The 24,847-nt window shown below is 54.7% G+C and overlaps 8 protein-coding genes across 8 annotated transcripts; 2 read left to right on the forward strand and 6 right to left on the reverse strand.

The window, feature by feature from the left end:
* Positions 1–1,066: 1,066 nt before the first annotated feature.
* On the reverse strand, positions 1,067–3,810 carry EV422DRAFT_534850 (uncharacterized protein). The gene has a single exon (XM_053070699.1). The coding sequence runs from the start codon at positions 3,444–3,446 to the stop codon at positions 1,182–1,184; it is 2,265 nt and encodes a 754-aa protein (XP_052924339.1). The 5' UTR covers positions 3,447–3,810; the 3' UTR covers positions 1,067–1,181.
* A 108-nt stretch (positions 3,811–3,918) lies between these two features.
* EV422DRAFT_534855 (uncharacterized protein) lies at positions 3,919–4,743 on the forward strand. The gene is made up of 3 exons (XM_053070700.1): positions 3,919–4,117; positions 4,210–4,270; positions 4,353–4,743. Exons 1-3 carry the CDS (start codon positions 4,082–4,084, stop codon positions 4,556–4,558), a joined length of 303 nt encoding a protein of 100 aa, XP_052924340.1. The 5' UTR covers positions 3,919–4,081; the 3' UTR covers positions 4,559–4,743.
* Positions 4,744–5,261: 518 nt separating this feature from the next.
* EV422DRAFT_113877 (uncharacterized protein) lies at positions 5,262–7,556 on the reverse strand. The gene is made up of 2 exons (XM_053064623.1): positions 6,570–7,556; positions 5,262–6,500 (listed from the first exon to the last, which is right to left on the reverse strand). Exons 1-2 carry the CDS (start codon positions 7,394–7,396, stop codon positions 5,552–5,554), a joined length of 1,776 nt encoding a protein of 591 aa, XP_052924341.1. The 5' UTR covers positions 7,397–7,556; the 3' UTR covers positions 5,262–5,551.
* A 484-nt stretch (positions 7,557–8,040) lies between these two features.
* EV422DRAFT_558770 (uncharacterized protein) lies at positions 8,041–8,372 on the reverse strand (the record flags this gene model as incomplete). Its single annotated transcript, XM_053071929.1, has 1 exon — positions 8,041–8,372. A coding segment is annotated over one exon (317 nt), but the record flags the coding sequence as incomplete, so codon positions are not given.
* Positions 8,373–10,215: 1,843 nt separating this feature from the next.
* EV422DRAFT_497948 (uncharacterized protein) lies at positions 10,216–13,773 on the forward strand (the record flags this gene model as incomplete). Its single annotated transcript, XM_053067978.1, has 7 exons — positions 10,216–11,952; positions 12,222–12,332; positions 12,410–12,487; positions 12,557–12,667; positions 12,751–12,826; positions 12,904–13,040; positions 13,117–13,773. 7 exons carry the CDS (start codon positions 10,216–10,218, stop codon positions 13,771–13,773), a joined length of 2,907 nt encoding a protein of 968 aa, XP_052924343.1.
* A 6,351-nt stretch (positions 13,774–20,124) lies between these two features.
* On the reverse strand, positions 20,125–20,894 carry EV422DRAFT_114041 (uncharacterized protein). The gene has a single exon (XM_053064624.1). The coding sequence runs from the start codon at positions 20,755–20,757 to the stop codon at positions 20,308–20,310; it is 450 nt and encodes a 149-aa protein (XP_052924344.1). The 5' UTR covers positions 20,758–20,894; the 3' UTR covers positions 20,125–20,307.
* A 641-nt stretch (positions 20,895–21,535) lies between these two features.
* Positions 21,536–22,916, reverse strand: EV422DRAFT_114118 (uncharacterized protein). The gene is made up of 3 exons (XM_053064625.1): positions 22,671–22,916; positions 22,160–22,607; positions 21,536–22,095 (listed from the first exon to the last, which is right to left on the reverse strand). The coding sequence occupies exons 1-3, from the start codon at positions 22,689–22,691 to the stop codon at positions 21,791–21,793; spliced, it is 774 nt and encodes a 257-aa protein (XP_052924345.1). The 5' UTR covers positions 22,692–22,916; the 3' UTR covers positions 21,536–21,790.
* A 714-nt stretch (positions 22,917–23,630) lies between these two features.
* Positions 23,631–24,557, reverse strand: EV422DRAFT_568901 (uncharacterized protein; the record flags this gene model as incomplete). The annotated part of the gene is made up of 3 exons (XM_053072697.1): positions 23,631–23,716; positions 23,788–24,033; positions 24,098–24,557. 3 exons carry the CDS (start codon positions 24,555–24,557, stop codon positions 23,631–23,633), a joined length of 792 nt encoding a protein of 263 aa, XP_052924346.1.
* Positions 24,558–24,847: the final 290 nt, after the last annotated feature.

Here is a 24,847-nt window from a genome sequence, read left to right on the forward strand (position 1 = left end):
CCCTATCCTACTACTAATTACGTTGGTCACACGCGCACAAATACTAATCTTCCCTTGAATCTCCCCATCTCCTCGTACGCCGTCGACCTGATCACTTTCACAACGTATTCATCATCAGTTTCAAAGTCTCTGAGTCTCCAGCCTTCGTGTGTTTGGGCTAGATTCGTCTGTTTGGAGCATGTGGACACGTTTTGTGATGACGTTGTATTGTTGACCGTGTTTTGGGTGTGCAGGCTCAACATGCGTAACGAGGAGTTCCAAACGCCTTCCAGTTAGCCTTCTATCCTACGAATGCAAAAACCAACGCTCTCAACGAATGACTTCTATAAGGCAATGGATTCGTATGTTACGGAGTTCAAACGCAACCTGGAGGTTATGCACTCCTGACGATTTGGATAACTTGTGTATTCGTGGCCTTACCCGTGATAAGAACAACTGCAATGTAGACGGGCGTTTACAGGGCTCACAAGGTGATGTCCGCCTATACTGCAGTGGTAACAAAGGATAGACAGACGAGATGATGTGTTCCGTGCTAGTAGAGAGGTACTTGCTTAAAGGAATCCATCATCGCCTATAAAAAATAAGAGATCCGCAAACGGTGTGTCATTAGCTATTGAAGAACACGCTGAGTGTGACTTGGGCGCCATGTTTGTTTTGAAATGCTTTTCTGTCAAACTGACCAGACACATTGAGCAGTTGTCAGTGCACGTTTTTGGCCAGCATTTCTTGGGTGTAATGTGTGTTCCCACGGAGAAGCTGGGGTTGCAGGAAAAAGGAATAGATCAAAGGAAACCTGTGCGTGGGGAACGACTGCGAAGTGTCTGCCCCCAAAAGCTTTCAAAGTGGTGTGGTAGGACATTTATTCAGAAACAAGCATCCCTTTCCTTACACAAAACACATAGAAAACACCAATACCCAGGCGCTCACCCCCAAAAACTATATGTAACCTGCCGACAATCGGGAATCGAACAACCGGCATACCACCGGCATGCATTGCTGGCAACCAGCTCGATACTCATATATACACCTCTCCTCATAATACCGGTGTGACTCCGCACCCCCTCCCCCCATCCCCGACTCCCACCTCCTATTCCGCCCAGGCCAAACAAGCAGCACCCCACGCACCTATCGCCCCCTCCTCGGCGACGAACTGGGCGGCAGGGCGCCGCTCCCTGGGCGCCTCAAAAACACTTCACGATCATCCCCCCGACCTCGGACATGAGCACCAATGGCCAGCTCCATAGTTTCCACACGATCCAGACTGCGGAGCCTACGACGCCGGTTGCGGTTGTTGTCCAGGTGAGGATGCGGAGGCGCCAGGTGTCGGGGGGTTGGGCGGGATGGGGTTGTTTTTGAAGGTGGCGCGGTATGGAGGTGTCGGGTTTTGAGGGGGGTGGTGAGGGCGGGAGTGGGGATGCATCGGTGGCACTGTCCCGTTCCATTTTCCGCTGAAACTGCCTCGTGAACTCGAAATCAAAGTATTCTTGTTCCGCACGCGCCTGTTTACTCGTGATGTAATCCGTCGATCGAGGCGTGTTCGCTCCGCTATTATCGATTTCCGCAGTTGATGTCCGGCTCCTGCTCCCGACGGGCGAAGAGGGAGGTTGTGGTGAATGCTGCGGGGATGGTTTGACGATCTGTACGAGGCAGAGGAGGTGCCGGCTCATATCGCTTGGGTCGGGGGATTCGTTCCCGGGTGCGGGGCACGGACCGACGGTGAAGTGCACCCATGTCGATGGGGGAGGGAATGGTGGGTGGGATATGTGGGGAGAAGGTGATGAGGAATTCTGTGATGAGGTCGAATTTTGTTGTGCGGCGTTCTCGTCCTGTGGTGGCTTCATGTCAGATAGTGACTGCGTCGAAACTGCTGGCCGCAGATCAGGGGACGGTAGGAATGGGCCTGGCGGTAACTCTGTAATGCTCTGCCTTCTCGACAAAGACCGGGGTGGCGGTGGTAGAGGCGGGGTCACTAAGCCTCGCGAACTATCGTGGTTCCAAGGAAAACTGTTATGGCGAGAACGGGTCGAGTCCCGATCTGGCGTCCAGAGATGGCCGAGGCGCGGCTCGGTATTTGAGGACGCGAACACCGATGACATTGTGGGAGTCGTCGACCTGTCCACGTCAGCAGTGACGGAAGTAGTTCGACCGGGTGAAGCGTTTGGAGACGAAGGGTCAGATAACAGCAGCTGCTGCAGCGGATCCATGTCTGACGATATCGTGGAAGTTGAGTGGTGGCGTTGTAATGGTAGGGGCAATGGCGATAATGGCGCCGAAGGTGCGAATGCGGAACAGGAGGCGGACATGGATGCGAACGAGCTCGCCCGGGAATTGACTCTCGCGGTGATGTACGCTTGGATCTCCGCCAGCCGCTCTTCAGTCTCAGGATCCACGTCGTCTTCCTGTTCTTTTTCCGGATCGCTCTCCTCATTTACTACGGTTTCCTGGCTGCCTAGGCTGTTATGATTTGTGCCTGTCTCCTCTGTCGTCGGATTGCTCTTAACCGTTTCGTGGGTCTCTATCTCGAGCCATGTATTCCACGTCCACCTGACCATGAAGACGGCATAACCGAACGGTCTGCACGCGCGGCTGAGACTTCTGCAAAGTTCTGGCACATCTTCTTGGACGATAAAGCGCATGAGGAAACGGTTGAGCAGGAGCTGCGTATCTTGACCCAGGAACGAGGTCATGGGAAACGACTGGATGATCCGCCCAAAACAGTTCAAGCGCAGCACGATTGTTTGAGTTTCCGGCGGTCGCTGGTCAGGTATGCTTCTCGGTATCGAACGGCCCGCATCGTCCGTTGATGCGCCTTCCTCACCCTCGTCTTCCGCAAAACCGGGCGGAATCTCATCTCGTTCGACCTTCACAGCGACGCAGAGGTTCCGAACATGGGTCACATCGTCCATGAACCATAGTACATGGGTGGGGACGGTGTTGGCGTATTCGTTCACGCGATGCCCGCACGCCTGAACATAGAGGCACCCGCTGTTGTCCTCCTCCTTCTCTCCTGCATCGGCCGCGCCGGCAGCAGCCGCCCCTCTCCTCCGCGGCAGGAAGGGCGAGTTTGATATCGGCCGTGGGAGAATTCGGCATAATGTCAGCTTCTGCAGGACACATTGCGGGTTGTTTTGCTTCGCTGTCGCGTTCGTGGAAGCATCCACTATCTGCACAAAGTCGCTCCATTTTTGTCCGACAACCAGAGTCGAAGTGTGCGATGGTCCGTGTGGGTTGGAGTTCAGGAACGCGAAAGCGTCAACGTCGGTAGACGGAGCGAGCAGCAGTCGTAACGCGTGGGTAGAGGCCGATATTATCGTTCCCGTTTCGTAGTCGACAACCACCACCGCGTTCGTTGAGATTGGGCAAGAGGCGAGGGAATGAACACTTGGGTGAGGGCGATGGGTGTGATGGCGTGGTTGGGCCATTGGATGGGAGGTCGTCGCTTCCATCGCGGCTGGCTTTTCTACCTTCCAACCCAACACGGAGCCTCTCCAACCGCTCGACGCCGGTGCTCTTCACACAGCACCAGGGCAAGTCGTGAGAATAACCCGTCCGTTATGGAATGAAATCCTGTACAGAAGTTTGAGTTTCAGAAAGAAATGCAGTCGCATACGCAGCTTGGGAATGCGGATATCGTACGGCTGAAGGTTTGGAAGGCAGGTTGAATACGCGGAGTATGGCCCTCGTCCTTCTTACCCCAAGGGACTCTCCTCGTAGCTGTGTTTTGTTATGCGGGTATAGAGTGCGTACATAAGATACGAGCTTGTGCCGACAGCGTACGAGCCCAAGTTCTGTTTGGGAGCGAGCGAGAGGTTTTTTGTCACGGGGGGGGGGGGGGGGGGGGTTTGCTGAATCCGTTTAATCCGTGTAATCAGACGGGCTGCTGCACTCGGCCTTTGAATTTACTTTAGGCGCGCCATTAGAAGACGTCGGCACGTGGTGGATTCTGGACCATCATTGTTGTTGAGAATTGGCAGCAGGAGAACCTTCCGGGGGAAACGCCTTCCGCGCTGCCCATCCCAAACAGCAACAGCAACAGCAACAGCAACGCATCTCACCTGGTACACCCTCACCACACGGCGCAATGGTGGTCTTGACAGTTCTGAGTAACAAGGAAGAGGTAACGCTACACTGCGTCGTTCGTGGATAGTTGCCGATTCTCACCACTCAGGGGTGTGGTGGGCTGGTCTCTCACGCGCCTGCTTCCGCCAGGAGCTAATCCACAACGAGCTCAAAAAGAATGCGCTGTCGCAATGCTCCCGGCTTGTGCAAGGTTCGTAAAGCAAAGCTCAAACGTTCCCCAGTCCAAGCTCGCTCCTACGTCCGAGCTGAATCTACACCCCCGCCCCGTCCAGAACTCGTTGCCTGCACAAAAGTCCGCACAATAACAGTCTACTGGGCCTGCAAAGACCAAACCGCCGCGCTCAACAAATGCCTGGCGCCATACACCACCGAAAACGAGCGCGACAAGCTACGCGAGAAGCATATCGCGTTGAAGAACGAGTGGATCGCCGCCGGGAAGCCGCTGCAGGAAAAGCCGGGGAGAGGAGCGGGGAAGTAGGGCATCCAGCGGGGGGCGTGATGACTGTTGCGAAAGGGGAAAGATGAGGGAGCTATTGGCCGGACCAGCTTCCGATCGAAACATCACCGACATCGAACCAGGGCGTAGCCGCACGGTAACATATCGCGGAGAACCATAGAACGGCGGAACATCTTACCCAATACCTAGCGGTCGATGGGGGGGAGGGGAGGGGGGGGGGGGGGGGGGGGGGGGGGGAAGGGGGGGACACGCCGGGTACTTCTTTCGAATGGACAGCGAGGCTGGCGCGGATGGGATCGTACCATAGACACCCTCTAGCCTCTCAAATTCCATAGACTCCCTTCTGCGAGAGACGATTGGAGATGATTCCCAGACAGACGGGGCACAAAGCTCCGGAATGCTGATGGAGGATTCTGGGCCAGATAGTAGCCGTCTGGGATTGTCGGGAGGTCGAAAAAGCCGAGTTTTATTCCCGGTATTCCGGTGGCAGCTGTACATGTTTCTATCACATCCGGAAAATTATCGCAATTCATCGTCCCCCTGTCGCTTCAGGCCAGTCCGTACAGTCCTCCCATTGTTGTCTCCTCAGGATGTTCCATCTGGACCCGCATAATGACCTCCCACACGCAAATCCCCAGAAGAACAAAATATCAGATGTTTCGAGATGATAATCATCATATTATGAAATCAGAAACGAAGAAAGAGAGAAATATAGGGGATAGGGGGGGGGGGAGGGGGGGGGGGCGGTACGATGAATGTGCTATTATAATTGTGAATCGGGGTTGTCGTGTATCAAAAGTATAATGTGAGAGAAAAGGTGGGGAGAACCGTATTATGGGGAATGAATCAGAGAGGTGTGTTCGTCCACCAGGTTTGGGTGGGGGCAGCTAACGCGCCCTCAAATCTATATGGTAAGAATAAATATGGGGCGGCAGTGGGGGGTGGCCAAAAGCCGATCGGTCAACGATTGGCGTGTTGAGGGGGCGTGTGCATGCGGCGTGGGGGCTAGACGTCTCAGAGGTCCGTCCACGGTCTGTCCTTGTCGCCAACCACCACGACCACATGGTCCGATTTCGCAGCAGCGTTGTTGCTTTTCACGGTTGCGCACTCGCCCGAACATGGGTACCCACGACACTCGCACATCTCCCCAGCAGACGACGACGTTACAGTCGTATCGCTCGCATCGCTGTCCTCGCGTCTGTGCCGTTGCCGTTTGGTTTTCATCCACGTGCTCTTCTTTGCTAATAACGGTGACGGGACGAGTGACACCGTTGCGGACGTTGCGGGCGATGAGGGGACGGAGGTGTACTGCTTTGCGGGGAAGGGTGATGTGGCGCGGCGTTGGCGGCGAAGGTAGCGGAGCTTGAGGAGGGCGAGGAAGGCGATCAGGGTGAGGGAGATGAGCATGAGAGTTTGGAGAGGGACGATGTCCGTGTTTGCGGGTTCGGTATGAGAGGGGAGGGTGTGGTGTGCGGGGTGATCTGGTGGGGATGGCGAGGTTATTGGTGCGGGCGCGGGGATTTCGGGGACGGTGGATTCGGGTAGTGGGATGTGTTCGGACGCGGGTAGAGCGGGCGCATCGCCGGTCTGTATCTTCTTCTCCGTGCCAAAGATCGGCACCTTCTTCAACCACTTGCCCAACTTGACAAACATCTTTGCGTCGCCTTGGTGCCATGAGCTGGCGCCCAGATGCCTGAACAACGGGGTGTTGACCTTGCCGCTAAGACGATTCCGTTGTCCGCCAAGGACTTTGAGCTCGTCGCGCTCTGGGAAGATGTTGTGCAGCGCGGAGATGTAGGTGCAGCCGGTGCTGAACATCACACTTGCGTATGGCGAGATAAAATACTGGTTGAACAGCTGCAAGTTGTCAATCACGTTGGCGATGAAGCGTGACTTGGCTGGGACCATGATGAAACCGTTGGAGACGCCGATGGGGTGTGCGGCGTTGGCAAGGAATGGGAATCTAAATGGAAGAGAGGATGGTGAGCACATAGTCTTCCAAGGTGCGGATACTGTCCATACGTGTACTCACTTCCTCAAAGGGTCCAACGACCTCCGGCACATCAGGTCCATGTCCAAGTATGTTCCACCATACGTGTACAACACAAGATATCTCAACGAGTCCGCTTTCTGGATGTTGAACCTGTAATTCATCCACGTTTCCCAAAACCACGCATGCTCCTCCTTAATAAACTTCTCCGCTGCCGCGTCATCCCAATACATCCGTTTCCAATGTGGGTGAATGACGCTGCATGCGTTCGCAGCCTGTAACCATTGCTTTGGGGGCTCGGTTTTCATGCCGATGGCGATGTGGTGAAGAATGGGTGGGATAATGAGATCGGACGCCGGTACTGGTGGTCCCCAGTCGAGCGCCTTTTCGGATGCCTGGATGTACGTTTGCGCCGAGGTGCGGGTGAAGGGTAGTTTGTCGAGCTCGATCAGCTGGGATAGTCGTGGCTCGGTTGACGATGCTGGTGGTGGGAGGTCTGTGACTCCTGCTTCCGCCGCTGCTTGCCTTGCAGCGTTCTCCTGCACCTCGACTTCCAGCTCTACCGACTCAGCCTCCTGCTTGAGCTCCTTCACGACCTCCTCAACGTTCTCGCCTGCGACAACCCTCCTCGCAATGGCAAGGTACGCCAAATCGACATCTGGTGGTGGCGGTGCCAGCCCATCCAAATCCCTCGTTAACCCATCGTCGTTTGACCCAATGAAATTGACTGGCTTGAGATTCCACGTTATGAAACAGTTGGCAATGACCCCCATGCAATACAGCCAGTTGCGGTAGACAACGACTAGAGTCGCCGTGGCAGCGAGTACCACGTAGCGCGGCCGTAAACGGCGAATAGATGATATCCGCATGTCTGATCTACCCGCGTTGAGTGTATGGTCTTATATACGCGTTTGTCGTGTCGAAGTTCAAGCAAGTCGGATGTGTCAAGTTTGACGGCGTACAAGGTATACTGTCAAACTCTAGACCTCACGTTGGCAGGGGGTCGACAAGGGAGACGACGAACGGTGTGAGGGACAAGCAGGGGTGGATAGGCTGTCTGCGGAGACGGTATTCGGAGAGCGCGTTGCGTCCTCGCTTTATATCAGTGGAATGGGCCCACCTCAATGATTCCTGTCATAAAGAAAAAAATAGCTATGAGAAAGAGTGCTTTTGCCCAGAAATGGTAGCGGAGTCTGGGCGCCTCGTAGCGCTTGGATCGGGGCCCGGGGCGCTTAGGAAATAGGGAACATCAACAAGCTCAAGCCTGAATGGGATCCTCTCAATGAGGCCAGACCCGTGGGAAAGGCACAATGTCATGGCAAGCACGAGCGTCAGAGCCAAGCGAAAGCTTATGGCTCATAGAGTGCGATCGGAGCTGATCCGAACAGAATAGCGACACCGTACCCCACAGCCGAGTCCACCCCATGTAATTATGGTGCGTATGCTACTCCTTTGGGCGACTTCACTTACCTATTGGCGATATGCCAAGAATCGGAGTTTATTTACCGAGACTTGGTGGTAGAGACGTTCAATTGGCTATGTAGCATAAAGGAAGAGGAGTCAGTGGAGAACTTGGAGAGCGCCAGTGAGCGGCAGGCAGGGCAATGCTGCGACGGGATACTAGGACAGGACAATATAGTACGTACGTCAGCTTGCTCAGCAAATGTTCCCACGTGTGCGGAATTTCTCGACCTCTAGCAACGTTGACGAAGTGGAATTCAATTGGGTGGTGGCGGCCGGGGTTATATGTACCGACTGTGGGCTGGGAGGCGGAGAGCGGAATGGCAACGCTGCCGACTGTTGTGTAGCGGGATAAGGGGGGGGGGGGGGGGGGGGGGGGAAGGGCAGCTTTCCAGGATGTTCCCAAGGAGGAGTGCGAGTGGGGTTGTTGGTTGAGGAGGGGGGGGGGGGGGGGCCTAAGAGCGTAGGGTCATGTCTGCAATAAGAACAATACGTCGCCGAGAACGCTTGGCGTCTGTCCCGTTGCGCAAAATGTGGCAGCGTACAGGACAGAGGAATTGCAGCCGGCGGTGACTGGTAGCGAGCGGCCAGGCCCCCGTCCGCCCGTCATGTCCATTGAGTGAGGGGGCAAAAGTTGGGCCGCAGCGCGCCCAGGCTCCGAGGATTCCACGATTCACACGCCCGCAGCACCCACCATACCATGATGAACAACATGAACTACTACTAACTACTACGGGCTGTGAGAGAAAAAACTTCATGCTCCAGGCTCACAGGATCGCCACCCAATCATTGGATGTTGTTTCCACCTTCATATCTATATAGCCTCTCTTAGTCCCGCTCTAATCAAAATGGACCCTCATCGGCAGACTCATGCATGGCTGATTCAGTGATTCCACCACCCATGCCTTGAAACCCGGGACTGGGAATTCCGTGCCACCATGATGTTGTGGGGAAATTCACGCCGAAACCTCAAAGCCTCTCTCTCTCAAGACTCAATTCGCCGTTCGGAGCCTGGGCGGATCCAAATCGAATGCAAATCCGTCGCGCATCATCATCAAAAGCTGTTTCAGCAGTGAGCACTACTCTTCTATTTGTGGCCGTAGCATTTTTCGATGTGCGCCGCCCGATTGGTGGCCGCTCTGTTCCGTTCTCCCAATTGAGCCCTTAAAACTGAACGTGAAGTCACGTGCGAGGACGAGATCGCAGCCGTATGGACTTTCGTTCCTCGATGGTTAGGGTTAAGGGTATAGGGCTGGGTGTCGATGATCTCACCGCTTTTTGACTGCACCAAAACCACGCATCGTGAAGATCAAAAAAGACATCTTGCACGTCGGCTGCTACATATCTTATATAGCGACAAGAAAGTTGGGGGGCTGGGAGGAGAGTGCAGTAAAAGGGAATATGTTGCTGGCCCCTGTGACAATCCTCGTTCCCTACCTTTCACTCCGAGTGTTGGCGCGGCTGTATATGTACCGGGATACGGAAGGTCTGCACCTCAACTAACGTCATGCCCAGAAAGAAACCAAACAGTGCCAGTCTGAAGGCCGATAGCGGCAACGCCGAGGCGGAAGAAGAACCGGCGATACCCACTCCTTTCTCCGCAACCCCGCTCCCAGCCACATCCGCCGACCATGAACTCCAAATGGATTCCGTAGACAGCCCGGGCTCCATCGAAGCGATCCACCCCCACTTTGACCCAGCGTCTGTAGAAGCAACCCTTCTCGAAGCGATCGATAATAGGAGCGATGCGGCGAGCTCGGATAGGAGTGATACGGGAGTAGGGGAGGAGGAAAGGCAGTCGAGGACGCCGGAGAACCTTGTTGCGAAGGAGCATATCTTGGAACGCGCTGAGGAAATTGCGACTGTGACGTTCAAGAAAGCGAGATCGCCTGAGCGGCAGGCAAAGGAAGAGAGGGAGGGTGGTGTGAAAAGCGACGACGGCAATTGGTCTGCGGGAGGCAAGGGTATTGTCTCACATACATTGGACGAGAACGATGTGGATGAAGAGAGGGGTCGGGAAATGCCATTGACGTTGGCTCAACAGGGAGTTGGAACCAGTGAAAACCCCGAAGAGGATGATGATGAGGAGGAGAGCGAAGAAGAAGAGGATGAAGAGGAAGATGAAGATGAAGAGGAGGAGGAGGAAGAGGAGGAAGATGATGAAGAGGAAGAAGAGGGAGACGAGAAAGCTGACGCAGACGAGGAGGAAGTAAGCGGAGACGCAGGGATGAAGAGCCAAGACAATGACGAAGATGAGGAAGACGAGCCAAAGCTTAAATACGAGCGACTGGCCGGAACTCTCAGCGAAACCTTGAAAAAGGACGCCGTGAGTTCCATGTCCGTCTCCGACCGGTTTCTGGCTCTCGGGACACATTGGGGCGTTGTGCACATTCTCGATCTCATAGGGACGGAGGTCAAGCAGTACCGGTCACACTCAGCCACGATCAACTCACTGAGCATTGATACCAACGGCGAATATGTCGCTAGTGCGTCTGATGATGGCAAGGTAGTCATCAACAGCCTCTATACCTCCGAGAACCAAATCATCAACTACAAACGACCGGTCAAAGCGATCGCCCTAGAGCCTGACTACAGCAAGAAAAGTACGCGACAGTTCGTATCAGGCGGCATGGCCGAAGTCCTGAGCATGTCCGGCAAAGGCTGGTTTGGAACCCGGGACGCGACGATCAGCTCCGGCGAAGGGCCCATCTACTCCGTCCTCTGGCGCGAGAATTTCATCGCCTGGGCCAACGAAGCCGGCGTCAAAATCTACGACGTAGCCGCGCAACAAAAATTCGCCTACGTCGACCGGCCCCCCAACAGCCCACGCGCCGACCTCTTCCGCTGCCACCTCGTCTGGAAATCCGACACTCAGCTCCTGATCGGGTGGGCAGACAGCGTCAAACTCTGCGTCATCAAAGAACGCTCCAAAATGGACATCTCGTCGGGCTTACCCTCCCGCTACGTCGAGATCGTCTGTCAGTTCAGGACCGAATTCATCATCAGCGGCATAGCGCCCTTCGACACCGACATCGTCCTCCTCGCCTACATGGCCGACATGACCGCCTTCAAAAACGTCGACGTCATCCAATCAGGCCCTGCAAAGCGATCCAAAGCAAAGCCTCCCGAAATCCACATCGTCACACCTACCGGCCAAACAGTTGCCACAGACGTCCTCTCCCTCTTCGGCTACGAGCTCTACAATGCGAACGATTACAGACTCGAATACCTCCCGGCGAGTGGCAACCCGGCCGATAACACCTTTTACATCGTCTCACCAAAAGACATTGTCGTCGCGAAACCGCGGGATCTAGATGACCACGTCGAGTGGCTCGTCGAACGCAAACGCTATGAGGAGGCCCTTTTGGCTGCTGAGAGCGCCGGGCCGAACCACGAGGGACGGCTGCAGGTGCATTCGATCGTCAGTATTGGGTTGAAGTACCTGGAAACGCTGCTCGATGAAGGGCGGTTTGCGGAAGCCGCAGCCAGTTGTCGCAAGATCCTACGCACTGATGCGAAATTGTGGGAAGACTGGATTGGGAAATACGCCGCTGCAGGGCAGTTGAACGTTATCTACACGTATATACCCACCCACGACCCGCAGTTGCCGCCGGAACTCTATACCCGCGTCCTAGACTTTCTGCTGCATAACGACCTCCCAGCCCTCCGCGCCGTCCTCGACACATGGCAGGCACAAATCTACGACGTCGGAGCTATGGTCACCAGCGTCGAAGAGATGCTTGCGAAGGACACGGAAAACGACTTGTTGAGGGATATCGCCATACTGCTACATACCCACTACAAGAAATTCGACCGCGCGCTCTACTACGCACTCACCCTCCGCCGCCCTGACGCCCTTGACCTCGTCAAACAGCACAACCTGTACGCCTTCGTCCAAAACCACGCCCTCCTAGTCATGCAGTACGACGACTACGTAGTCACCACCGACCCGCACATCGCTAACGTGATTGAGAAGGCAATTGCGGCGTACGAAAAGGGGTCGTCAATGGCGTCGTTGGATGCGGATGAGGGGGACGGGGTGACGGTGGAGCAACTGGGGGAGATTGGACGGGATGCGATGTTGGGGAGGGTGAGGGCTGCTGTGTTCCAGAAGGGGGTGGGGATTTTGGTCGAGTTTCCTGATCGGATTTTGGTGGGTTGGAGTCGGTTACTAACCATGTGAGTTGGAGACGTTTTCAGCTCACCTTTGACCTTCGGGTTTGATGAAACTAGGCACATCAAGTTGTGGAACAACTGAAACCGACAACAAAGTACCTGCATATCTTCCTCGACGCGCTGTTCCGCAGGAATCGGTTGGAGAATAGCGAGTTTCATCCCATGCAGGTGCGTGGCGTTTCCGAACCGCTGGATTATGCTGCTTTTCCTTCCCCATACGAAAGCTGAACAGTGCAGTTTTGTAGGTCGGCTTGTATGCGGAATACGATTATCCCCGCCTCATGGAGTTTCTAAGGACTAGTAGTTTTTACTCGGTGGAGAAGGTGCGTCATCGGCAAAAGCCACCGGCTATATTCCAGTACGCGCGTGTCCCCTTACAATCAGTCTCCTAGGCGTATAAAACCTGCGAGCAGCGCGACCTCGTCCCCGAGATGGTCTTCCTGCTAGGCAAGATGGGCGACAATCGACGGGCGCTGAACTTGATTATTTCGCGGTTGGGTGATGTTAAGAGGGTGAGTAATCCCATCACCTCGCCTGGTATAATGGAGGACGTGGGAACTGACTAGGCTCTTTGGTTGGGTAACAGGCTATAGAGTTTGCAAAGGAGCAGAACGATGAAGAGCTGTGGGAGGATTTGTTGACTTATTCTATGGATAAACCCAGTACGTTTTGTCTCATCTCTCATGGCCATTACCAACCGCATAATGTTGACACTAAAAACGCCCTATCTTTCGCACAGTATTCATCGTGGGCCTACTCGAACACCTGGGCTCCCATATCAACCCCGTCCGCCTGATCCGCCGCATCCCGGACGGGCTGGAGATTCCGGGACTGAAGGACGCTTTGATCAAGATTATGACTGATTATGGGATCCAGGTAACGTTTTTATGCGTCAGATAAGCTTCACTCGAAAGTGCCAAGGAATTGACGCCTTCACTCTCGATTCGGAAAGATGTCCCTCCGCGAAGGCTGCGAAAAGATCCTTGTCAGCGATACCGTCTCCCTTCTCGAAACCCTCTACAAAGCGCAGCGGCGCGGCCTCACGTTCACCGAAGATGTCGCGTGTTCGATCTGTGATATTCCGCTGGAGCGAGCGAGTACGGTCACGCCCGCGGCGGCTATGGAGGAGGATGTGGATGGGGAACTGGAGGTGGAGAAGGCAACGATTGTCGTGTTTTTCTGTAGGCACGTGGTTCATAAAGGGTGTTTAAGGGCGCCTGTGGACGAGATGTCGCAGACCCGGGCGGGTGCGGATACACCAAGTAAAACAAGCGGCCGCGGGACACCGGTACAAGGAATCAGCAAACCTCCCACACCCGTCTACCCCCACTACCACCCCCGCGACACAGACCGTGACCTTGCCATCCGCCGCGTCTACGACCGTCCTTCTCAAATCTCCACCCCCGCAAAAGCCCAACTTCTCTCCCCGTCCTCTGCATCTATACCCACAATAGCCCTCTCGTCATTGGCGTCAGAGGGAGCACCACCGAGTAGGAAAACAAGGGTGTTGTCACTGGGATCCGGGCATGGGTTTAGGCCGCCGAAACCGGTGCTGGTGTGTCCGATTTGTAGACGGGATAAAGGGCCGAGGAGGGGGGTGGGGGTATGATGGGTGCTGCTTCTGTAGATGTCCCTCTTCCTGGCCGTATTTGCTGAATCTTGTATTTGTTTTTTTGGGTTTCTTTCGTGTACGTTTTGTTGGGGGTTATGGCGGTAGTGACTACATGGTGCAGATGGGTATCGGCTCTCTTCATGACGGGTTCTTATGGTCTTCATGAACATGGATATGGGAATCCGTTGCATCGACGGCGTTGCCGGCATTGGTCAAGCCCTTCTACTAAGGTTTATGATGTAGATTACGGGTTGTCCTTCATGACGTCTCATAAGGTTTTCGAAATGTTGACCATTACCCAGCCTGGGGCCTCTGATCGAGTCGGCTATCGACCGATCCATTCAGCCAACCCCTTGGGCGAGTCCCACAGCGGTATCCCCGCCCGCGTGATGCTTTCTGCTCCGAAGCCCGTCCGGCGTGCACGGAAGGTGTCGTTTGCTCTTTCCAACTGTCAAAACGCGTGATTTGCTCAGCGGAAACGTGGGGCGGCAAACTCCGCTCTTCCTGGCCGATGACGGCCTGTTACGACACATGGAGGAATGTAGACATGGAGGGAATGTCATATCAGTGCCCCCCAATAATCTGAGACATGGATATGAAAGGTTAACATCGAACGTGAGGGTGGTGCGAGTTTTTTGCCAGCAGACAAGTAGTATGATGCAGCTGGTGAGAGAAATGAAAACCATCTCTTGGTTGAACGCGGCCCGTCAAGAATTTAGAGTTGCGAGTAAACTGTCGAGGCGGGAAAGCATGAACGACACTTTTGCCCTGGCCGCTCCAACTTCCAACCGGCAGTACGCGCCAGGAGAACGAAAAAAACCGACACTTTTGACTGGTGTCGCTCGGTTTTCGGGGGCGAAAAATCGGGACCTTCGTATGATGGCCAGCCCACGGTGAGCCTAACCTTTCATGACCATTACAATTAGCCTTTAACCCGGCGTCGCGCGCCTGCACCAACCAGATGCCCGAGAACGTCGCAATCCCATCCCGTCTTTGCGCTCTTGGCGGAAGGCCCGGCTCGGGAGGAAGTGCAGAGAGCTTGCACGCCAGAGCTGCCAGTTCGTAGAGCGTATAAAAGGCGACCAGATCCGTTCGCCCGCTTGCAACTTTTGTTTTCAATCCCACTTCTCGCCCAGCTCATCTGTCCTGGCTTTTGACTGCGTTCATCTTGATCGCGACTGGCCCTTACGTCAAACAAATACGGACAGCGCATCGTCTTCACTTCCGAATCAGTCTAGAACAACCGTCATTTGACGTGGTATACGACAGACTCACACAATATGCAGTACTCGCTCGCGATTTTGGCGGCGGCGCTTTTGGCGTCGAACGTCGCTGCTGTTCCTGCGCAGAAAGCAGGTGATTTGACCAAACATTTGGGGTGCTTTGGTGGATGGTTCGTCGTGGCTCTCGGACCACATCAGTCTCATTCATTGTGCATTTTCTCTTCCCTGTTTCACAGATCCTGCTTCGCTCATTGAAGACAATTGGACCGAATTCTGGGACATCGAGGAATCGACGACAACTTCTACAAGTCCCGCGTCGACATGGGCGTCTCTGGCCACTTTAGCGCCCCGAGCATTCGAGCGTCGACAAGTCGGAGGACGTACTGTCAGAATACGCTGTCTCGAGAACTGTGCCACTGCTTACAAGCGCACCAACGCAATCTGCAAGCTTCGACCCAACGACAGAAACTGTGCACGGTACCGCGACCAGTTCGACCGGATCTGCAAGTCCAACTGTAACACCAACAACCCCGTGCTTACCTCGGCCGTCGTCGCTGGCTTGACACCGGCTACCAGCACCAGTCGCGCAGTGGCACTGCCAACTCCTGTACGTCAATCCACTACCGCTGCCGTTGTGCCATCATCTGCTGCTCCCAAGCCCACCACCGTCATTGTTGCTGGCACCACAAGTATCGTCAACCCTGCGCGTACCACCGCTGCTGTCCCCGCCGAAACCACACCCGTCGTATCTGGGTCCACCGCTGTTACACCCATCGAGACCACGGCTGCTCCTGTGCCGGCTGGTACTACACTCTTCGTGGATGGCACCACCATCATCGTTCCCGCTGAAGAAACCACCATTGTTGCCCCGGCTGAAACCATCATCATCGTTGACGGTACCACCATTGCCACCGCAGCTCAAGAGACCACGGCGGCACCTGCTCCCGCGGCAACCACTATCATCGTCGACGGCTCAACCGTCATCGTGCCTGGTGAAGAGACCACTGCCGTTGTCGAGCCCGCTACTACAATCATCATCCCAGCCGAAACGACCCTCATCGCGCCAGAGGCGACTACCTTCGTCGTCGGCGGAGTTACCACCATTGTCGTGCCAGCCGAAACTCAAGTCGTTGAGCCCGGAACCACCGAGATCGTACCGGCTCGTACCACAGTGTTCACACCCGAGGAGACTACCTTCATCGTCGCGGAGACCACCGTTGTCGTTCCTGCTGAGGAAACCACCGCCGCTGAGCCTGCGCAACCTCAAGCCACGACCTTCATTGTTCAAGGCACCACTACTATCGTCACGCCCGAGGAAACCTCCATCGTTGAGCCAGGCACTACTGAGGTCATCGCTGGTGAGACCACGATTATCGCGCCTGAGGCTACTACCATCATCGAGGGTGTCACCACGGTCGTTGCTCCGGAAGAAACCACGATCATTATCGAAGGCACAACTACCTTCACCGGTCCCGAGGATACCGTCGTTCCCGAAGCTTCTACCACAGTTTTCATTCCAGGCGCTACAACCATCGTGACTCCTGAAGAAACCTCTGTGGTTGCTCCCGGCACTACCGTCGTTACCCCCGGCGACACGATCATCGTCGTTCCCGGAGCCACAACGGCCATTGAAGAGACAACCATTTTCGGTGCACCTGAGACCACCACCATTCCCGGCGGCGAGGCTACAACCATTGAAGCGACAACCACCACCGAGGCTGCGCCTCTCGAGACTACCAAGGTTATCATCGGCACAACTGACATCTTCGTCAGTGGCACCACCGAGAAAGTCTTCCTCACTTCTGAAATCGTGCGCGGAGGAGAGCTCACTGAGGCCAGTGCCGTTCCTACTACCTTCGGTATTGTCATTACTCTTGAGCCAACTGCTACCGACGATGAGACCACATTGCTCACCTTCAGCACTGTCGTCACGCCCACTCCAGATGCCACGCGTACCCAACTCGACTTCACTACCGACCTCAGCGCGGCCACTACTTCCGCTGGAGGTGTTGTCGTCATCCCCGGATCTCCCACCACGACCTCCGGCGAAGAGGCTACCCGCGCACCGGAGGCTACCACTGTCGTCATCGGTGGAGCCACCACGGTCATCATTCCGGGCGAAGAAACTACCGTCATCGAGGAACCGGCTACAACCGTCATCAGCTCTGAGGAGACCACCGCCGCTGTCCCTGAAGAGACCACCTTCATCGTCGGAGGCGCCACCACGATCGTATCGCCCGAAGCGACCGAGGTCGTTGAGCCGGGCACCACCGAAATCATCCCGGCCCGCACAACCGTCTTTGTACCCGAAGCAACTACCGTCGTCGTGGATGGCGTCACCACCGTGATCATCCCGGAAGGCACCACCGTGGTTGAACCCGCTACCACGGAGTTCATTCCTGCTCGCACCACTATCATCGCTGTCCAGGAGACCACCGTCATCGTCAACGAACCGACTACGATCATCAACCCCGAGGTGACTGCTACTTCTGCAGCGGAGCCGTCGCCTACCCCAGACGTCCTCTCGGAAGCCATCTTGGACTGCCTGGACAACTGTGACAATGCATACGAACAAATCACCGATTCGTGCACGTCTGATGGCCAAGACAGCGGCACTACTGACACCGAGAGCTGCCTTGAGTTTAGGAATATCTATGGTATATTGTCATTGTTCTCGAGCATTCCCACTCTACTACAACATTTCCTAATCTCCACCCTTCGTATCAGCCGACCAATGTAGGTTGTCTTGCCGCGGCCAAGCCTTTACCGAGTCCGTCCAAGCTGTCGACACCTCGTCCGAGGCTGGCCAAGCCGAGCCTACTGCTACCACCGAGAATGTCGATGCAGCGGGCGATATCTTAACCACGGCCGCAGAAGCAATCGATGCTATCCAAACTACGGCCGCAGAAGCGATCGATGCTATCCAAACCACCGCTGAAGCTGAGATCACTCGAGCTGCGACCCTCGCTCCTGGAGTGCCCATCGTCAGCGTCGAGACCACACCCGCAGCCATTGTCAGCACTGTCGCCGGAGCCGCCGGAGCGGTTGAAACCTCAGCTATCTCCGCCATCGAGTCGGTATTGAGCACCGCTGCTGCAGCCGTCGAAACCGGTGCACCCGAAGCCAGCCCCATCGTCAACATCGGAACCACCGCAGCTGAAGTCGCTAGCACGATCGCTGACATTGCAGGAGCCGCCGAGACTTCCATCGCCTCGGTCGCCGAGGCAGTGGCCAGCACAGCCGCCGTTGTTGCTTCGCCTACTGCAGCAAGTGGACCAAGTGCCAGTCCTGTCCAACCCCGACCTACCACCGTTGCAGTCGCCCGCACCATCGATGAAGCTGCCCAAACCACCGCCATCGTGTCTGAGGCTGAGGGCATCCGAAGCACCATCGCTGCTGCCGCGACCAGCGCCATTGCGGAGATTTCCGTCACACCTATTGTTATCGCTCCATCCGCTGCAGCAACGGCATCTCCCGTGGCTCAGATCGTCAGCACGCTCGTGGCCTCTGCGGAAGCTGCTCAAACTTCAGCAATCATTTCCGCTGTTGAACAAGGTTTCAGCACCGTCGCGGCTGCCGAGACGAGCGCCATCGAGGCCGTGTCTCCGTCCGCCGTCGCTGTCGTGTCAGAGACACCCTCCGCCGGAGATGTCTCTGCCCCAACTCCCACGCCTACTGCGGCTCCATTGGGTGCCGTCGCTTCTCAATTAGGTAAGACTTCATACCGCTCTCATCGAAACTATCTTTTTGTGCATGTTTCCTGATTCACGGTCTCGCAATAGGTGACGTCCTTACAACAATCCTCTCCAACATCTCCGCCACCGCCACTGCAGCCGCAACCGCTTTCTAAAGGCTGACGCCGACCGCAATAGCTAAGCATCCAATCACCATACATCCGGAGTAGTCCCGACATTCGACTATACATTATTTGCGTTCTCTTTCCACATCATCGCCTCCAGTCACCGCATGTTCATTGTGAGCGATGACCGTCCGAGCGATGTGTCTGTGACATTATTTTCCTTCTTCTTGTGTACGTTTATGTTTTGTTTTGCCTCTACCCCCCAACTTGTTGATATGAGGGCACATACAGTTGAGGTTTTGTATTCGAATATTCGGACAATAGTACAGTCGTAAAACGTAATTATTGAGCACAGCTACATACATACTTCGAATTTTTTCACCTTTGCCCAGGGCAGCAGAGTAGGAACGGGCGAAAAGGAGCTGTTCTAGCCTACGCCGTGCCCAATGCGGTAAACTCCCTCCCGCGTGGTTTTTGATACAGAGAGATACTTATTGATGTGGTGCCCATACGAGGGAGAACACATTTCCCACCATCTTCCTCTTTCGGTTCACCACCATTAGACTTGATACAAAGGATTGACTGCTCCATCAGTGCTTCTGGCCGATTTCGATCTTTTTGAAATGGAGGCGAACAGCAGTGGCGGAACGCCCGGTATGATATATCTCGTTCAGCACGTCGGCGATTTCTTGCCAGCTTTTATCCAGTTTTCGCCCGAAGACTATGGAGCCCTCTTCATGAGGGGTCCAAGGAATCTATGCAGCAGTTTTTCGGGGTGATGGGTTAGGCCGTTGACCGGTGATTAACCCGGGAACAGGCATATATGCACACACCGGTCTTTCATGCTTGGGCTTTTGCTCTTCAGACCCGTTCATTGTTGCTTCGAGGTGGATGAGTGGACCTGGGTTAGTTCTCTGGATAAAACAAAGCCTATGAATGCGGAAGAGACTTTATGGGTTGGGAGCAGGAGAGGGTGTGTTGCTTCGAGGTGGATGAGTGGACTTGGGATAGTTCTTTGGATAAAACAACCCCGCCTGGGAGCTTTCAATTCGATGCATCCCGAACATGAAGCCTAAGAGGCCCCCCCCCGTTGACTCATGACGTTCAAGTACAGTACATCAGTGAACTCGTGGGGAAGACCGCCGTTGGGGGTGGTGACGGGGGGCCGGCCAGCCGCGACATAGTATTAGCCCAAATGCCGTCAATTCCAACGCCCGTCGTAACCTCCGTTTTGGCATCCTACTGTCAAGTACGGTCATTGCCACACTACCAACATGGAGAACAGCCTAGTCAAGAAACATTACGCCGATTATATTCACAAAACCCTTCTGCGATGAACTATTTTTTGACTAATTACAGAAGGGATTTAGAAAGCTATTTACAAGAGGAGAACGAGATCGGCTGGCTTTCGGTCGCTTCATTTGTGCTAGCACTAGTGGCCAGCGACTTTGACTTTCTCCGCATGCTTTCGAACAGCATTCGGCGTGCGGTCCGTGTGGTACACCTGGTTCAACAAGTCGGTGATCTCTTGCCAGCCTTTGCCCATGTGGCGTAATACCAATATCGGACCCCCTTCGTATTCTGTCCATCCGCCCTTCTCCTTTCCTTGGTTAGGTCTTTGAGCAAAACCCGGTTATCGATGACGAGGACCTCTGCACCACATACCGGCTTATCATGCTTGAGCTTTTGTTCCTCGGATCCGTTCATTGTTGCTTTTCGAGAACGATGAGCGCGAGTGTGGTACTTTCGTTTTACAGAATAAAGCGTTGGGTTGTGGAAGCGACTCGATGGGTTGGATCCAGACTTTCGCAACGGCGGTGAAACCACATACAACGTGCTTTTCTGTGGAGGTGTCCGTAAAATGATGGAGAAAAGGAACCCCCCAATGACACATTCGAGCGATGCGCTTACCCCCACCCCATATGGAGAGCGGTCTAATTGCGAAGCATGCGCTACCATTTGACACGCCGGTGGGGCAAGGATACAGCAACACCAACATACGACACCACCACCGACAGCACGAACAACGCCATCAACATCAACACCATCATCGACAATGCGCCTCCTCGTCGACGACACTGAGACAATCGGTTTGAGCTTCTCAACATCTCACCTCATCGAAGTCGCAGTGGCCTCGTTCTGCACGTCGACACGAACGATCCTCACGAGCCTACAGTTCATCATCCCCAGAGAAGGGGTAAACCAAGCCGAGCACATCAACGGCATTACGCAGGCTATGCTCGCGCAGGCGGCCGTGCCCGGAACACAGGCCATGCTCGAACATATGTGGTCCAGCAGCGATTGCATAATCGCACACAACGCAGGTTTTGATCGACCTTTTCTAAGCCGCCCACTTCCCGACGTTGCCCGATAAACCCTGGTTGTGCACGGTGGCCGACATCTCGTTCCCTCGCACGAAGAGATCCAAGGTGCTGACGCACATTGCGGTCGATCACGACATACCCGTTCACAAGACACTTCGTGCACTTGATGACGTGCTGTTGCTCGCTCAACTGCTCGCCGTTGCTCGAGTCGCAAGTGCGCCACAGCCTTTCCATGGTATTGTCGACGTCTGCATCTGCGCCGGCGGCCGTTCCTGTTCCTGCACCGCCCACACCTGTGTCGGCCGTGTCCGTGCGTTTAGTGTCTGGTTCCTCAAAGTAATGAACTGGGTAATGATCAAAGTAATCATGCAATACATAAATACGCAAATACGCAAATACACAATTGAAATGCTATCTGCCATGCATAAGATGCTCGAGACGTTTGCATCCGGTCGCTGTTGTGGCGTATCAAATGGACTCCCACCGAAAAGAGCTTTACAGAGAAAAACGAGGACCCTTTTACCTTTTGCCCCCCAGACTATGAACGAATTTACGCTACCCCTCGCAACGGCTACTTTGGTCGGAGGGCTCAAAGCTCCCCTCGACTATGTACACGACGCAACTATGAATGTTTTCGCATTGGGCCATGATGACGGTGTTGAACGCCATCACCCATCATACTCAGACGAATCGTCAACAAGCAAAGCAGCCTCGTCAAAGCGCTTCAGGTTATCAAGCCGTCGCTGATTGCCTGCTATGGCTGCTTGGCGCTTGCTGTGGCGGATCGGTGCTGTATTCGCCGGGCTGACGCGCTTCCCGTGATTGTTGATGTGTGGAGCGGGATCGACCGCTTGCACTTGGAACGGTGTTGCGATGTGCTGCTCGCCATTCATGGGTTCGGCAGGATGGTGGTCTGATTCGTGGACGTTGATGTTGTCGTTGTGCGTGTCCTCAGAAGGACCATTTCGGGAATCTTGAAGCGCGAGTTTGTCAGCAGTGGTTCTCCCTACAACCAGCCATGTATATCCATATCATACCGATGGTTGTTGCGTCTGTTTCATGAGCGGCCCCCTGGTGCATCTCTTCCTTGAGAGGTGGGGCCTCATTTTGGCTTTCACCAGTTAATCGGGAACCTTGTGTGTCCATGTCCACATGACTATTGAATGCTTCTGAGTTATTCCTGCCAGTTTCTGTTGGTACATCTTTCTTGCCTTTGGCACTCTTCCCAGTTTTACGTGGTTTCTTTGTTGTCTGTTTGCTTTCCTGCTTGACCGGGGGAGATGCCCCACATCTGGAAGCCACCTCAGGGTATTCACGCAGAATGACTTGATGCCAATGGACTCCAATTGCCGCGGGCGTGCGATCGGTGCCAAAGCCTTTGGCTAGGTTGTTGGAGATTTCAGGCCATCCTCTGCCCATTAATTTCCCCATAATTATTGCGCCGTCTTCTAGCTTGCTGTATGCAGCAGCTTTTTTTACAGGGGCCTGCAGAAAACAAAGCGATATCAGATTGGGGATTAAGCTTTTGGGAAGTTCAGCATGACCAACCTTTTTCTTTTCATCAGGCATTGTGGCATGCTCAGCCTGGAACCGAGTTAACTACTTGCTAAGTTCTACCTCAGGTGGGGAAGATTGGAATGAAGCTTTCGAAAAGACGAGCAACGTGCAGGTTTCTGGCTGCTGGGATGCAAACTTTGCCTCGGGGACTTGGACTTCGTGGAGAGGTGGAAAACAGAGGCAACTGTGACGCGGGTTCTGGAATTATGTCACGAATGGGGGGAGAACAACGTGCGAGAGTTGGAAGGCCGTTGAGGAAGGGAGAAAGGGGGGGGGGGCAAGGACGAGCGGGTGCAAATGCAAGAAATTCGACAGCGCGTAGCATCCCGTGAGTCATGTGCTGTCAATCGTCTCGCTTTGTCGTCGGGCTTAAGTGTTCGGACGGGATGCTTGTGCTGTGAAAGGAGTAAGAGTGTAGATGAAGAGCAATCTGGCGTCGCAGCATTTTGCTCACAGGTTTGAAGAGGTCAGCCGGGATCCAGCAGACTTTGACTGGAATTGTAAAAAGGACTCTTGCGGGCTTAGCAAGAGGGCTTAAGGATTCGCAACGATGCAAACCTTGAGGATCTGGACAAGCTCAGTGAGATCCGTATAATGCGGTTCACATCATATATGTACAAGACGTCGATGGTTCTGTCCTTCTCGTCCTTAAAAGTCCTGTGGTCCAATGGGTGGGGTAACGTCCTAGGGAAGCTATCCGTGTCGAGCCTTTTTGCTGTCAAAATGTCTGGGATTGGCCTATCAGGGAGGTCCCTCTCCTTCGTGTCCTTCTTAGCACCCTTCTTGGTGTTTCTTGTAGCCATATGAAGGCCTGCATTCGACGTAGCGACAGCAGGCCCCACTTGCGTCAACACAGTAGCCGTCGTTGTCGAGACCATACACATTGTAGTTGCCGTAACAGAAGCAGTAGTAGTTGCGGTACCCCTAGCACTCCCCGCGCGAGTCTTCATATCAGAGCCGACTGGTTTGATTGTCGGTTGGATTGTCGCCGTGGTCGTCTCCGTCACCAGCAGCAGCAGCAGCTCTATCACCAGCATCTGAGAAATAGGAACCCGAGGTGAGAGGGATGACAAGTATGTATCGCCATGGAATGAGTTGCCATCATCACGATCATCGCCTCTATCGCCTCCGCCTCCAATGTCATCTTCCTGGTCCTCATCCTCACTCTCGTCCTCATCCTCATCCTCATGCTCACCCCCGTCCTCGTCCTTCTCGTTACCCCCCCGTCCATTTTGCCTTCGCTGGCCTTCCCGCCCAGACTGGATCTCTCTGCCTCTCCACGCGTAACGCAGCTCATCCTGGGCCAGGCCAGCCAAGTCACGCTGCCGAAAGAGAAGTAACCTGGATGCCAGGTCTATGAGCGCGCCGATGGTGAAGAAAACTGGTCCTTCCCTGTGAAATATGATTTGCACAGGTACGCCAGAAGCTATTGTTCTTATCGTGGCCCTCGTGACGACGATTGCATAGCTGAGTCTGGAGCTGCCGAAACGCCTCTTCGCGCCGGCCTTCCGGAGTTTGAAGGGTGCGTTGCGGAGGAAAATGCATTGGCTGTTTGCCCGCGCTCCACTGAAGGATCTCTGTGGCGATAACCAGTATGTGTTCGGGAATAAGCGCCTCTCCCGGCGCGTCGAACTTTTTCAGATCTCGTGCCTGCTGGCGAACCATTGCCTCCAAAAATGTTCTGGTGGCCGGATCGGTGATGGATTCGAGCGGTGGCAAGACTTCTCCAGCCTCCCATATCTTTGCGGTGCCGCGGTAAAGGAATCCACCCTTGACATGACAAGCACCAAGGCTTGCGGCGGTATGGTTCTTCAAACGGCAAGTGCCATGTGGTGTAGTAGTGCGGGAAAGCAGTTGGACGGCCACATTTGTGCGCATACGTTTGATCAAGCAGGTCACATTTGGGTCACATTGCCCCGCCGGACGGTTGGCAAGGTAGTTGCAAGGGGAGATCTCGTTGCGCCTGACACGGCGGTTGTGCAGTATTGGGAGCAGCGATGGCAATGCGGGCAGAGTACCAGAGCGTAAGAAGCCGCGACTGACGGAGATGAGTACGTTGGTGCACGGGAAGGGTTTAAGAGCGGCCTTGTAGAGCGAAGAATTCCGAGCGAGGGCAAAGGTCCTTCCGATTGGACAAATGAAAGTGCTCAGTTAAACAACCACCCCGC

The sequence above is a fragment of the Fimicolochytrium jonesii genome (genome assembly GCF_025526975.1).
Source record: "Fimicolochytrium jonesii strain JEL569 chromosome Unknown EV422scaffold_17, whole genome shotgun sequence".
In the NCBI taxonomy this organism is placed as follows: Eukaryota; Fungi; Chytridiomycota; class Chytridiomycetes; order Spizellomycetales; family Powellomycetaceae; genus Fimicolochytrium; species Fimicolochytrium jonesii.

Coding starts and splice junctions, on each gene's coding strand:
- EV422DRAFT_534855 (XM_053070700.1), top strand. CDS start 4,082: ATGGTGGTCTTGACAGTTCTGAGTAACAAGGAAGAG. Junction 4,118..4,209: donor TTCTGAGTAACAAGGAAGAG/GTAACGCTACAC, acceptor TGCTTCCGCCAG/GAGCTAATCCACAACGAGCT. Junction 4,271..4,352: donor ATGCTCCCGGCTTGTGCAAG/GTTCGTAAAGCA, acceptor CGCCCCGTCCAG/AACTCGTTGCCTGCACAAAA.
- EV422DRAFT_114118 (XM_053064625.1), bottom strand. CDS start 22,691: ATGCCTGATGAAAAGAAAAAG. Junction 22,608..22,670: donor TGCCTGATGAAAAGAAAAAG/GTTGGTCATGCT, acceptor TGTTTTCTGCAG/GCCCCTGTAAAAAAAGCTGC. Junction 22,096..22,159: donor AACAGACGCAACAACCATCG/GTATGATATGGA, acceptor TCGCGCTTCAAG/ATTCCCGAAATGGTCCTTCT.
- EV422DRAFT_113877 (XM_053064623.1), bottom strand. CDS start 7,396: ATGCGGATATCATCTATTCGCCGTTTACGGCCGCGCTACGTGGTACTC. Junction 6,501..6,569: donor TCGTTGGACCCTTTGAGGAA/GTGAGTACACGT, acceptor TCTTCCATTTAG/ATTCCCATTCCTTGCCAACG.
- EV422DRAFT_534850 (XM_053070699.1), bottom strand. CDS start 3,446: ATGGAAGCGACGACCTCCCATCCAATGGCCCAACCACGCCATCACACC.
- EV422DRAFT_114041 (XM_053064624.1), bottom strand. CDS start 20,757: ATGGTAGCGCATGCTTCGCAATTAGACCGCTCTCCATATGGGGTGGGG.